The sequence below is a fragment of the Protomyctophum parallelum genome (assembly GCF_964188405.1).
Source record: "Protomyctophum parallelum genome assembly, chromosome: 14".
NCBI lineage: Eukaryota > Metazoa > Chordata > Actinopteri > Myctophiformes > Myctophidae > Protomyctophum > Protomyctophum parallelum.
In genome coordinates this window covers 34,003,179-34,017,758 of record NC_139709.1, presented here as the reverse complement: position 1 = coordinate 34,017,758, position 14,580 = coordinate 34,003,179, and the positions used below count along the sequence as shown (strand labels likewise).

At 43.1% G+C, this 14,580-nt stretch overlaps 1 protein-coding gene across 2 annotated transcripts in view; it reads right to left on the bottom strand.

Moving 5' to 3' along the window:
* fgf12a (fibroblast growth factor 12a) overlaps positions 1–14,580 on the bottom strand; it is a gene marked incomplete at its 5' end in the record, with an annotated part of 45,292 nt that overhangs the window by 30,657 nt on the left and 55 nt on the right. The window contains 3 exons of one of the 2 annotated variants that reach the window (XM_083781092.1): positions 6,338–6,448; positions 12,781–12,840; positions 14,434–14,580. The exon at positions 14,434–14,580 is cut by the window's right edge and continues 55 nt beyond it. In XM_083781092.1, coding sequence (XP_083637218.1) covers positions 6,338–6,448; positions 12,781–12,840; positions 14,434–14,580 — 318 coding nt within the window. The remainder of the gene's footprint in view (positions 1–6,337; positions 6,449–12,780; positions 12,841–14,433) is intronic. The other variant, XM_083781093.1, reaches the window with a different exon arrangement.

Sequence of the window (14,580 nt, the reverse complement as noted above, 5' to 3'; positions counted from 1 at the left end):
CTACAGAAACAGGAGATATGCTCCTGCCCTATGGACCTCATGGCTCGGCAAGCTAAGTTTACTTACATACCTGTAACTGTAAGTGGTCGGAAGCCACCACGATTCCATATACTCTATATTCCATTCTAATATAGTCTCCTCCATCACTTATATTTTCACTGTGCATCTACTTAATCAAATACATTCTCAGAGTCTGTATCACATCAAATAGATACAGTAGATCTTATTTAATGTCAGCTAATTTAATTGTTCAATAATAATCAGATCACAACGAGCATCCTCACCCTTGGAGTTAATGTTTGTCAACAACACCACAGAGGCATTCAGAGAGACTACATTATACAAAATTAAATGGATTTTATTAATTTATTTTTGAGTTTGGTCTGGTTTTAGTACTAGAAGGATCATCACACCTGCAGTGTTCAACCTCTTGATCCCAACGGTTCCAACTGAGCCAACTCCAGGCAAATTAATTATTCCAGCTGTCACCGCTGTGTGTATGCCTCGGGTCAAAGGGTCGCATGGTTCAAGGATGGGAGTAATCTATTATTCTAATAATCCATCAAGGCGATCGATAAGCGAGTGCCGCTATAGGCCCTGAATACCAAGCTTTCTCCTTTCCATGTCCATCCACTCTCTCTCCGTCTCTTTTATCACTTTTCCCTCCCTCCCCCTCTTTTTTCCTTGTTGCGTTAAGAGAGCGTCACAGTTTGTTTTTTCCCCCTCTCTCTTTTCCTCTTTAATTTTCGCACCGTTCTTAACAAATGTCTCTTTCCTCTCTCTCTAGCTGCATCTCTCTGCTCCCTTTTCCTCTGTCTTTTCTCCTGGGAGGTCTCTAGCCTCTCAAGTCGAGGCATCTCATGCAGGGAATTATTCATCAGGACCAAATGGAGAAGGAGATATTTTTAGTTTGTCTTCAGCTGAATTATTCACTGAACTCCTCCTTCCCTCACTGGACTAGCAGCAGGACTGCTTAACACGAATTATACCCCGAAGCAAGGGAACCCCGGGTGGAACAAAGCACTCATTAGCAGTATTTCTTCAGGGCATTGCAAAATTTACCAAAAACAATAAGAAGAATGATAATGAAACAACTTTAGTAATAATTAAAAAAAAACTTTCTGACAACTTGGCTTCACAAGTCTCTACTCCTTTACCTCACCACCATCATCATTCCCTCCTCAAATTCTCTTGTCAACTGATATGTCTGTCTCTTGAACACCTTCACTCCCTAAATATGTAGATGCAGTACTTTGTTAAAGGTGTAATTAGGGATTTCCCGATCTGATCCCGGTAACACAATTTCTGTGTTAGCTGATAGCCATACCGAATAACTATACCAGTGTTGTGATCTCTTGTTGTGTTTATATCTAGCTATTATATCTCGTGTTGTGTTTATAGCAGACTCCTCACTCAAATGTGCACTTGCAGTTTGGGCAACTCCAAGGCAAACTCCACATGCCCCAACATTTTATTTACCTGCCATAGTGTCAACCCCTTACCCTTGTGTCAGATCGGTGGTTATAGTGGCATAATTGCAGATACCGATATGACCCGATATGACAAATAAGGCCGATACTGACAGTGGCATATATAAGTGGCCTTATATATGTTTCAATCGTTTCAATTGAAACAGGCCTCGAGCCTCCAGGGGCCTCCCCCAAAAAACAATTATTCATTATTAAAATGATGACGTCATGAACGGGGCCTCCCGATCCTTAAGGCCGCCCCTGGATACCGATACTTAGTGCCGCGCTATGAGCTTGTAGTTCTGCTATTTTTCCAGTAACTAAAGCATAACTTAATGCTTTAAATTAAAACACCAAAAGGGGTTCCTCCCGCCCAGAATGGGAGAATCCATTTAGGTTATATGCAAAAAGAAATGCCAACAACCAGTACTAGTCCTACTCCTATACCCGACCACCATATCATCTAAATGTCTCAATAGAAGAGCAGGGAGACCAACTACTACAACAACCACAGATCCATCCATTTATCCATCTTCAACCGCTTATCCGTAGTCGGGTCGCGGGGCAACAGCTCCACCAGTCTCCAGACTTCCCTCTCCAGAGCAACATTAGTGACTTCCTCCTGGGGGGGATCCCGAGACGTTCCAAGGCCAGCGAGTCGATGTGTTTCCTCCAACTGCGCCTCGGTCTGCCCCGGGGTCTCCTCCCAGTGGGACGTGCGTCGAGGACCTCCCTAGGGTGACGCCCGAGAGGCCTCCTAACCAGATGCTCGAACCACCGAAGCTGGCTCCTTTCCAGGCTTTCCTTTCCAGATGTTAGTTATATTGAAATAACCTACAGTATAGGCTACTGTACAGTAGCCTATGTGTGTTATTTTAACGTTGTTTTTATGTTATTTTAATGTTATTTTAACGTATCTGTATCGCAATAGTACTATTGCGATACAGATACGTTAAAATAACATTTTACTTTAAAAAAGGTTATGGATCGGAATGAACTTTAATTATGAGACCCCCACTTATATATGTGTATATGCTATATAGCTGGGGGGGGGGGGTCACCCTGGAGGCTATTAATCCATTTAGACCTGAGGACGATTCTACGAACCCCTTCTAAAATCCTGACCGTTTTCTGAAAAACCTCATGTTTCTATGTCAGTTGTTCTCAATAATTCACCCCCAAGAATATATAGGTATTTGGCCGCCGACCCCCATCTGAAAATATGTTGTTCCAGGGACCCCCCCCCCCAGAAAATCATACGCTCTGAAAGAATATAGATTCAAAGATGTGCGCCACATTTTCACAATTTTACAACTACTGAGCTTGTTAATCTGCTACTTTTCAATAGCTAAAGTATAACATAATGCTTACAAACACCAAAAGGGGGTTCCCGCCCTGAATGGCATAATCCATTGCCCCGGCTGTTGATAGTGGTGAAATATTATGACTCTGGCTAGGAGCGATGCTGTATAGGACTGTTATATTATGACTCTGGCTAGGAGCGATGCTGTATAGGACTGTTATATTATGACTCTGGCTAGGAGCGATGCTGTATAGGACTGTTATATTATGACTCTGGCTAGGAGCGATGCTGTATAGGACTGTTATATTATGACTCTGGCTAGGAGCGATGCTGTATACACTGACACGACAACGCGTATTCAGGGCGGAGTCACCACCCCCAGCTCTCGTTCACTGCAATGCAATTTGCGGCATTTCCAAAACAATATTGCGCAGAGTAGCGATTATCAAACGTATTTGCAATGCCATACGTTGAAAGATCTGTTGCCCGTGGACAGATGTATGTGATTAAGGATTGGAAAAAGTTGCATTGGCAGCTATAGAAAATTCTGCCCAGGGTAAAAAAACGGATGTGACGTTTTTGGGCGTTCCTGTCTTGCTCCGTGTCAGTGTATAGGACTGTTATATTATGACTCTGACTAAGAGTGATGCTGTATAGGACTGTTATATTATGACTCTGGCTAAGAGTGATGCTGTATATATATAATAGGACTGCGGTTGTTTCAGGCAGTGAGTTTCCGGCAGGGAAATACTAATCACACATTCTAGAGAGGCATGATGAATCCATCAAAACGATGTGGCACTTAATATACAACAACAGCTTGTACACACAAGAAATGGTCTAACCGTGTATAGGCCACAGAACAGTGTTGTTTGTGACAGCTAATTTTGATTTTAGTTTTAGTTCATAGTCTCTTGAATGTTTTTTTTTATTTAGTTTTAGTCACATTTTAGTCACCCGGAATGTTTTGGTTTTAGTCAAGTTTTAGACGACTAAATGCAGTGAGATTTTAGTGTACTAAATATACAGTTGATTAGTAAACTAAAATTTATTTTGGCGGACCTTGATGCCGTCAAAAGGCCTAATTTCACAACGCGTCGCACTGCGGCGTGTTGTGAACTTGTAGATCTGCTATTTTCAGCATGCAACCAAGTGTAAAATGACTGATACTGGATCTCTTGTCCACTAGTCCCTTAGTCTAGATTTTATTTGTTGACGAAATTGTCAGCATATTTAGTCTTGGTTTTAGTCATCGTAGCTTAGTTTTCATTTAGTTTCCATTTAGTTTTCGTCAGTGAAAAAAGGTAGTCGACGAACATTCTTCGTCTTAGTTTTAGTCGACGAAATCAACACTGCCACAGAACACACATTTGGCACAGTTAATTCAATAGAATATGAATATCTGGCTCCAAGTCCTAATTTAGTTTCACTTTCAATAGCAATACGAGTTGGGGAATCATTTATACAAATGTTTTTGGCACATTTATTACCACGCTATCTTGATCTTGCTTATTTTGATGCCGAGAGGGCATTCAGCATCACTTAAAAGGAATATTTTGCACCCCTCACCAACCTTAATCCGGTCGTTTTAACGCACCCCTCACCAACCTTAATCCGGTCGTTTTAACGCACCCCTCACCAACCTTAATCCGGTCGTTTTAACGCACCCCTCACCAATCTTAATCCAGTCGTTTTAACGCACCCCTCACCAACCTTAATCCGGTCGTTTTAACGCACCCCTCACCAACCTTAATCCGGTCGTTTTAACGCACCCCTCACCAACCTTAATCCGGTCTTTTAACGCACCCCTCACCAACATTAATCTGGTCGTTTTAACGCACCCCTCACCAAACTTAATCCGGTCGTTTTAACGCACCCCTCACCAACCTTAATCCGGTCGTTTTAACGCACCCCTCACCAACCTTAATCCGGTCGTTTTAACGCACCCCTCACCAACCTTAATCCGGTCGTTTTAACGCACCCCTCACCAACCTTAATCCGGTCGTTTTAACGCACCCCTCACCAACCTTAATCCGGTCGTTTTAACGCACCCCTCACCAAGCTTAATCCGGTCGTTTTAACGCACCCCTCATCAACCTTAATCCGGTCGTTTTAACGCACCCCTCATCAACCTTAATCCGGTCGTTTTAACGCACCCCTCATCAACCTTAATCCGGTCGTTTTAACGCACCCCTCATCAACCTTAATCCGGTCGTTTTAACGCACCCCTCATCAACCTTAATCCGGTCGTTTTAACGCACCCCTCATCAACCTTAATCCGGTCGTTTTAACGCACCCCTCATCAACCTTAATCCGGTCGTTTTAACGCACCCCTCATCAACCTTAATCTGGTCGATGAAAAGTGAGACAGAAATGGTGCAATCATATAATGAGCATCAGAGAGGACCAATTATATTAAGATATGGTTGAAAGATATGGTGTTCCTTTAAAAAGAAATTGAACACGTGTACAATACAGTGCAATTCAACACAAAACTTCTATTATAAAATATAATTTTTAGACCAGATAATAGAGTACGGGAAGCAGTTTAATCCGGGGTGTTAAGAATTATACGGTACCCAAGAACCCAATACCCAATACTAGGGGTGCTCGATTATGAAATTATGACTGATATGACCGATCTCCGATTATTTGCAGGGTCATATCTGCCGATACCGATTCTGAACGATTCCGATATTATACAGAGGACCACAATGGAAACAAGCCTATAGGGCCCTAGGGGCTTGGCCCAAAGCCTGTTAATAAAGTATTCAATCAAGCAATCAATAGATAGCATACACTCTTTTCCAAGTGTCTGTTTTCACAACTGAATGACTACTGAATGAGATGAGTACACCAATTAAATGTAGAATTTCTTTAAAAAAAATAGCTGGTGAAATTAAATAATTAAAAAAATAATTAGAAATAAATAATCTGTATTATTTTGAGACCGTTCCGATATGGCATTTTTATGGCCGATATGGCCTATTCCGATTAATCGTGCATCCCTATTCCCTATACCCACTACCCAAGAACATAGATGTAGGCTATATTCAAATGATTCCCCCAACCCTCATGAGTTATAAATGGTAAAACAGCATGGCAATGTATTACATATAACCAGATAACTCATAAAATGTTTAACCCATTTAACCTGGCACCAGATTCTACAAATGTCTTCTAAATCATGAGAGTTTTCTAAAAAAAAAAAGAAAAAAAAAACTATGTTTCTGTGTCAGTGGTTCTCAAACTATTTCAAGTCACGGAGCCCCAAGGTTATATGTAATCGGCCGCCGACCCCCATCTGAAAATATGTTGTTCCAGGGGACCCCACCAGAAGCAAAGATATGAGTTTAAAAAAAAAACATTCCACGTGAAAGAATATATATTCAAAGATTTGCGCCACATTTTCACAAAAAAAACAAAAAAAACAACAGCTAAAGTAAAAAAAAATAATGCAGGTTAAAGTGGTTCAATGCTATAAAGGAGACACGGGCGCGGTTCCTCTGGTCTTAATGGGTTAAAATGCTGCATGCTGGGAATTGTATTTTTTCCATAGACTCACTGTTGTCGCTGTTCTCGTCCTTGGTGCCGTCGACGGTTCCATCTTCCTGCATTTGCAGGTAGAATCCCTGCTCGCTGAACAGTCGTGTCACGATGCCTTTCAGCTGCGGCTCTGAAGTGCCACACACACACACACACAAACGCGCGCACACACAGAAACGCGCACACGCAAACACACGAGCGCGCACGCACACACACACAAACACACACAAACACACACCATCGGCCAAGCCGCAGCCCCACCAAGAATATGTAAGATACAGAATCCTTGTGATCATGACACAAAGTATGACTGCAGAGAGACGTGTGGCACTGTGGGGTGTTTATCTGAGTGTTTGTTGACCCCCCCCCCCCCCCCCCCCACCGGTCAGCCCACTGTCGGATTACAGAGGACGGTGTGGCCTTTGTGACATGACAGCAAATCAATGAGAATACTGTTATGCTTTGTGCCAAAACGTCCAACCTGTATCTACTTCTGAAAAAAAAACAAGAGTTTATTTAGCACATCCTTATTCATCTCTTTCCTTTGAACGTCTCCTCTCTTGAGCTAAATGTCATGTTATTATTTTATTACCAATGCACGTGCAGACGCATTCGTACAATTAACCCCTCTGAGTTATGGAGGTCCTTGACATAATAAAAAAAAGTTTGAGAACCACCATGGTATAGAATTATCGGCCTTCGTCGTTGCCGAGGTTGGTTATACCGAGGGCAGCGACGAACGAATGGAAGTGAAAATGTAATTTTATCAGTGCAGCAACTGTGGTTATCGCCAGCCAATCTCTCCTTTTATCACTCTCCTCTCACATGGCAAAATAAAGGCCAAATGTTTATCATTGATTATCAAACCCTTCTAACAAATATAATCATGTTTTCGCATGCTACTAATGTTTATGGAGGATTTGGCATGACACCAACCCCACATGACTTCAAGTTCAGAATTCAAATCGACGATTATTTCAAACTTTTGCCTCGATTGCGATGAATGAAAGATTCAGAATAAATTCGCAGACCTTCAGTATAAGCTTACAGTGCATCGCGAAGCATTGTTGATTACATAGTTAATAAATAATCGATTAGATTATTTTTGCTGTCTATTCGTTGATATTTAAGAAGAATATTTGATATTTAATTTAAATCAAATATCAGTTTCAACATATTTTCAGTTAAATGCCCAGCCCAGTAGGCCTTAAGTGATATCTATTGATATACGTTATTTTGTTTGCTCTCTCAAAACTTTCCTACCTAGTAGTGAATGTTTTATTCATGTATGATAAACCTGAGGCTGTTATGAACAACATATTATCACCAACCGTTATTCATGCGATGCTTTGACCTAGAGAGAGCTGCCCCAAAGTTCTCTGAACAACATTGAGCTATAGGCCCATTGACATCTGGCAGCTGGCCAAGACGCCGCTGGGGTTTTTTGGCTTGACGCAGTTAGGGCAGCAGGCGGAGACAACCACATTAGCCCGGGGGCAATGAACACCTCATAGGCAAAAGTTACAGGAATTAAGGGGAGCAATTGACATTATATTTTACTATATTTATCTGTGGCAATTGGCATGAGGCAATTGGTGAAGAACAATGCAACCGTTTTGTACTTGCAATGATCTTTCTCAGATAAAGGAGGATTCTCTATTCTAGGTGACAGGACAGTGACCAGAGTGAGATTTCGATTAGCTCAGAAGTGTGCTTTGGACGTGATCTTATACAAGAAAGAAGGCACTGCGGTGCTTGTCGGTACAAACGACAGCGATAATGAGCGGGCGGCGGCATCACGTCGCGTTGAAGAACTCATGCTGAAGAGATAGAAAGTGGGAAGGTGAAACTGCTTTAATGCCGAGACTACTTTGTTAACGTTCACTGGGGGAAATGATGCAAGTGCACAGTTGGAGACTATACAGCTGTCTTTTTCACGTTGTGGCTCTGCAGGAGATGCAGGGCCCCATAGAAAAGGGTGTGTGTGTGTGTGTGTGTGTGTGTGTGTGTGTGTGTGTGTGTGTGTGTGTGTGTGTGTGTGTGTGTGTGTGTGTGTGTGTGTGTGTGTGTGTACTTGTGTGTGTGGTTGTCTGGAGCGAATCTCTAAAACTGCCAGGAGGACTGATCAGTTGCCAAAATGTCTCGTGCACACTCACTGCCATGCAGTATAGGCCAGGGAAGTATACCTCCACACATTACATTTTTTGCGGTTGATATGTTTAGACATATTTAGCGTTATTTGAATTGAATGTCTCAGCGGATCAGGCTGAATGTCTAAATAATATGTATGTCGCACATCATAGATATGTCATCATTCAATGGCCCAAACCACACCAAAGGGTTGAGACGGTTTTAGAGTTAACCCCAAGGCCATTAAACGGCCATTAAACACGGACAAGACACAAGACGGGTGTTTTTTTTAGGTGTGATTGAGGCCTCAGACTCACTAACAATAAAACACTAGGGGAGCATTACATAAATGATGGACATCATTTATCTTTGAAGGTTGATCGATTCCTCACATACAGTAGTCTAAATCAGTATTCGATTCCATTAATATGTATTGAATAACTATGAAATATTCAAGACATAATTAATCAGATATGCTTTTACTTCAATACAATGGTTTTCCCCCTTTGCAGAGCTGCACTAATAATTAAAACATTACATTAAAAAAACCGAATCACTGCGTCCTCCTCTCCTCTGTCTAGCATATGTTCTCCTGCCACTCTTCTTTCCCCACCAACCTGTCTTCCATGTTTCCAAACAAAATCACTCCGAAGCTGTCCCTGTTTGTCTGCATGGTAACGGGACTACATAGGACACCTGGGTATATAGGCTTTCAGCTGAAATTGCACACAGCTGTGCGATTACTCATTTTATTGTATTGTAAATGTTCTGCTAAAGATTGTCTATATAATATTTCAATATGGTCACTGCAGAAATGCACAAAACTTGCCAACATTCTGCCAATGTTTTATAGGTGATGGGGTGTGGTTGTGAATGAAAAAAGAAAGAAAGTGGTCATTGAATGCATTTTGTGTGAAAGCAATGTAAAATGATTCACAGTTTGGTCCACATAAGACTTCTGTCTCACTGATTGTGTGAGGAGTTTTGACAACGTTAGTTTTGATGAGTTAATGTATGTTGGGGGGGGGGGGGCAAATACCAAATACCTTCCTCACCTTAATTTTAATTTTCAAGTTGGCAAGGATGTGAGAACAGGCCTGAATCACCTCCAGATTCAGAGCAAAGGTTGGAGGTGATTCATGGCAGTCAGTTCCAGTATATTCAGTTCCACACAACCACTATATTACAAATCTCGAAAAAACCGAGTAAAGAGGAATGCTCAAATCAAATCTACATGCTTTAGCCATGACCTTGTAAAGGAAAACTACAGTTTTTCAACGTAAATCCCTTTGTTCTTGATGTTAGGAGATGAATAGTTCATCATCACATGGAATGTGCACCCGGTGGCGCGATGTTGCGCAGTGACGTAGACTCTGTGGGGGGCGGTGGGGCTCAGCCCCCATGAGGAATTAGACCTGAATATACAGGGGGCCGCGTTGCCTGTCCCCTTGTACACATGCAGATCCGGCATTCAAATGCTAATCTGGTGGCTTAATTGTTTTCACCTGCCAGGTAAGGTATGCATACAGTACTGCATTTCTGCTTAGGCTACTTGTTCACAATGAAACCACCACCACCAGCAAGAACACCCTGGCTGGCAACAGCAATGCCAGCCTGCCGTTGAAACCTGCCGCCGACCCAGCGACAGAACACAGAACCTGCCGAGGCCGGACAGAACTAGTCTCTGACTGTCTACATTCACTGCACCGCAATTCATGCCCTGAATTTAGTTATGCAGGATGTTGTCCAAAACATCAAAGAGTGCCAGGATTTCATGGTAGTTGTCCGTGACATAATAACACCGATCAGAAATTCACCAAAGCGACTATAGCCTGGTTTAAGGAGTACCAGAATCATGGCATTTTAACATGCTCTTCTGTAATCTAAACACGGACAAAAAAAGTGTTACAAATAAGTGTTTAGAACCTAAACGCTTGGGTTTAGTGTGAAACGGAGAAAAAATATATATACAGTATATACTTTTTTCACCCGCTGCAGCAGGGGGTAGCGGGGGGAGGGGTTTATAAAAAAAACATTTCGTTCTTTTGAAGTCATATTTTTGCCACACTATATTTTCTCATCTCCTCACGTCAGAAGAAAGGGGATTTAGGTTGAAAACAGCCAACGTTTTCCGTTTTAAGGCTTCATCTTAAAGATGATCAGTCGTCGAGACGCTGACGGATCAGATTGGGTATAGTCTCGAGAGCAGAGCAATTAAGGCGTCCCACGCCAGCTGCTTATTGCCTCATCTATGCTCCGTCGCGCGACGGCGGCGACGACGTCGACGTCGCACGGCAAAAACAGCAGACCTACCAGCCGGGCTGACCGAAAGTATGAGAAAGAAAGTATGAATCGGGGCTTTTAGCCTGAGAGGAGTGACCTCCTCCCATCAGAACGGGTTCACGTGTCTGCTCAGCCGTACATCATCCAGAGCATCAATCCACAACTCACTCTCTCACTCTCTATACCCCTGCAAGGGAGGGGGGAGGGGGGGGGGGGAGACCATCAATCCATGATGACAGACCCTCCGACATTCATCACGGGCAAGAGAGAGGGAGAACCGACGTGTTTGTGTGTTCTTGGAAAAGTGTGCATGTTTTGTGCATGTGTGAAGGCGTGTGTGTGTGTGTGTGTATGTGTGTGTGGGGAGTGCCCCACCTCAATAAATCATGTGTGATAACTGCACATCTATAAATAAAGGCCTCAATATGGGCTGAGCCATTGCTGACAGCCCATCCGTTCCAATCGCTTGGCACGGGCCACGGGGTGAATGTATGTGTGTGTGTGTGTGCGTGCGTGCGTGCATGGGTTGTGCATGGCCACTACACATGTGTGCACACACAGACTCTAAACTATGCAAAGTATAGGCCTACAATGCCAGTCCATACCACCTGTCTTTGAGATTGGAAATGCCTACCCTTGGTGCCAATGTGTCATCTTCCTGTGTTGTACAAGTGTGACAACAGACATGAGCCATTACAATGTGTACAACTTTTACTTTATATACCAACAAGAAACATATATATATACAGTACACATTGAGATATGTCGGCAATGATGGCAGTATATGATGAAATGGCTAATGAACACCTCTACGGATAACAGCCGACATGTTTGACAAGACGGGGGAAGAAACACACCATTTCGATGTACACCAACATATAGGGAGTTCAACCACACACAGGGTAGCAATTAAAATGGATTACAAACACAATAAATCACACTTATAAAAGCCGCTTTACACTCGCGAGGCGAGCATTTGTCGACGGCGTCAGCCGACAAAAATGCCAACTCTTTTCCCGTTTTGAGAATTCCGTTGTTTTTGTCAGTCGACGGCATCGACAGACACTCGTCTTACGGGTATAAGACAGCGCAAAGAGCGAAGAGAGAATAAAGAACTGACAACCCCAACGCTGATTAACAAACGGAAATGAGGTCAACGAAACGGAAACAAAAAGAAGAGTCAAATACAGAAAAAGGGAAGAGAGGAGAGAGCGACAAACGACGACGGAGACAGAGCATCGGCTAAAGTAGAAACAGGTATGATTATTTTCTATCTTCTTTTTTTTTTTACCGAAAAAGCCACACATATATAAGGAGACAAAATGAAACCAAAGGAAGACATCAAGCAGGGAGAGGTTCATCGGCTGTCAGACAGATGTTGGAAGCCCCCAGAGTAGACCCCATTCCATCCCTCCTTCCCTCCCTCCTCTCCCCGCCTACCCCCTCCCTGGCAAATCACAGTGTTGATTTTGTCGACTAAAACTATGAGAAAGAATGTTCATTGACCACCTTTTTTCACTGGCGAAAACTAAATGGAAACTAAATGAAAACTAAACCATAATGACTAAAGGTAAGACGAAATATATTGACAAAGGGACTAGTGGAGAAGAGATCCAGTATAAGTCATTTTACACCGGCGAAGATCTACAGGCTCACAATGCGTCGTGGCCGCTACACGTTGTGAGCTTGTAGATCGGCTATTTTCAGCAAGTGTAAAAATCATCATCAAGGCCCGCCAAAATACATTTCAGTCGACTAAATCAACTGTACATTTATCGACTAAAATCGCATGATATTTAGTCGACTAAAACTAGACTAACACTAACACATTCCGGGGGGGGGGGGGGGGGTGTCGGAAATGTGACTGAAACTAAAATGAAAACTATTCAAGAGACTCTATAATATGACTATAAAACTAAAAACCAAAATCAACACTGGCGAAGGGGAGTCAACAGGGGCGCACGATGGGGTATAGAGAGAGAGAGAGAGAGACGAGAAGAGGGGGGAAAAAACACAGCACACACACAGATGGGGAGGCTGACTACTGACCTAGCCTGCCGCCCTTACGAGACACCTGTGGAGGTTTCGAGGGTTTCGAGGTTGGGGCATCTTATGACGGGGGGGATGGGGGGGAGGTGGATAGAAGGAAAAACAACAAGCTTTTAAACAGGCAGAATAAGTCATAATTCTCCATACTGTATCTGCTATTTATATGCAAATGTATTTATGGCAAATCATAGATATGTTCTTGTAAAAAGGGGAACGGTGAGTTATTCTAAACAGGGGACACAGATTGTGTGACCGACTGACTGCCGGGCAGAAACAGTTTTGCTATAGGGAAGGGATTGACCTGTCTGTATGCAAATATGTCTGTCTATATAGCAGCCTCTACGGCTTATAAATCTGACTTAGACTTTGTCGTACAACGGTGCAACTTACTGAAAATAACTGATATTCAGACAGACACACACGATCAAAAACCCACAATGCATTGTGTTACCTTTTCTTTGGGGGAGTGGGGGGGGGGGGGCACTAGTCGTACGACCAAGCATAAATCAGGCTTTAGTTTAGTGTCTTGTCTTGTCTGTTTGCCAGACTGTCTGGTTTAAAAGTCTTTGTTAAAGGAATCAGTTTTTTTTGTCTGTCTGTCATTATGTTGAGCCCTGCCTGTCAGTGTATTCTCTTGTGCATTATACTGTCTGCATGTCTGTCTTTAATAGGGGATGAGTGCCAGTGATGAGTGAACCTGCCTGTCTTTCATCACAATGACAAAAGAGAGAACTATCTGGAGAGGGGATGAGGAGAGGATGGGAGGGGGGGTGTGTGATTTGCACCGCTCTCTTGTTAACTGTGCACCAGGAGAGAAGAGAAAAAGGGGGGAACGGATATACTCTCGGTTCATAGCCAGGCTAACGCTCCTAGCTCCCGTTCCTTCACTGCAGTAAAGCCCCCCTGCTCTGCAATAAACATTTACCATTAAAACATTTCATCTCAGAAAAGAGCCTTCCTTGGTGCACTGCGGTGCAACTTAATCTCTTCTAGTATATACCCCCCCATTCTGCTTTACTGTATAATTAGCAGTTAAAAAGCAGCCATAATTGAATATGAATAATAATAATAAGTTGAAATGTGAATGTTTGTTTGGGGGGGGGGGATATCTCACTCTCGATCTTGGATTTGGTTGATGACATAACCGGTGTTCCGAGTTGTAGCCTAATAATAATAATAATAATAATAATATATTGTGATCACAGCAATATCATAAGACTATAGGGGTAATGTCACACTAACAGACACAATAATATTGTGTGTGGGCGACATTCAGGCTGCTCCAGATTACATGGAGACAGATGTGTGAGGCTGCAGGCTATGTATATGGAACAGGTGGAATGTTTTCGCATCGCCTTTCAGAACACCGCGGAGGAATTGTATTGTAGGCTACAGTACAGTACAGTACAGTACAGTACAGTACAGTACAGTACAGTACAGTACAGTACAGTACAGTACAGTACAGTCTCTCCAGCGGTTCAGATGTATGTGTGAGCCCTAGGACTGCGGTAATGCCTCGGCTCCAAAGAGAGGGGCGGGGTGGGGATGGTGTGGTGGGGGTTGTATCTCCAGACTCCATACGCACTCAAACAGAAACAAAAAAAGGAAAAAGGAGGGGGGGGAAAAGCCCTATACTACAGACTAGCTACTGACCTGGTCGCCGGCGAACGGCGGGTCTCTTCTTGCCGCTGCAGAAACGGACTTTGCTGAAGACCCCCAAGAAATGCCTCTCGCACAGAGACCGGGGGTCTTTGCTGCTGGGACTAGGTCGACGTTTGGTCGTGATGACCCGGTCGCTGT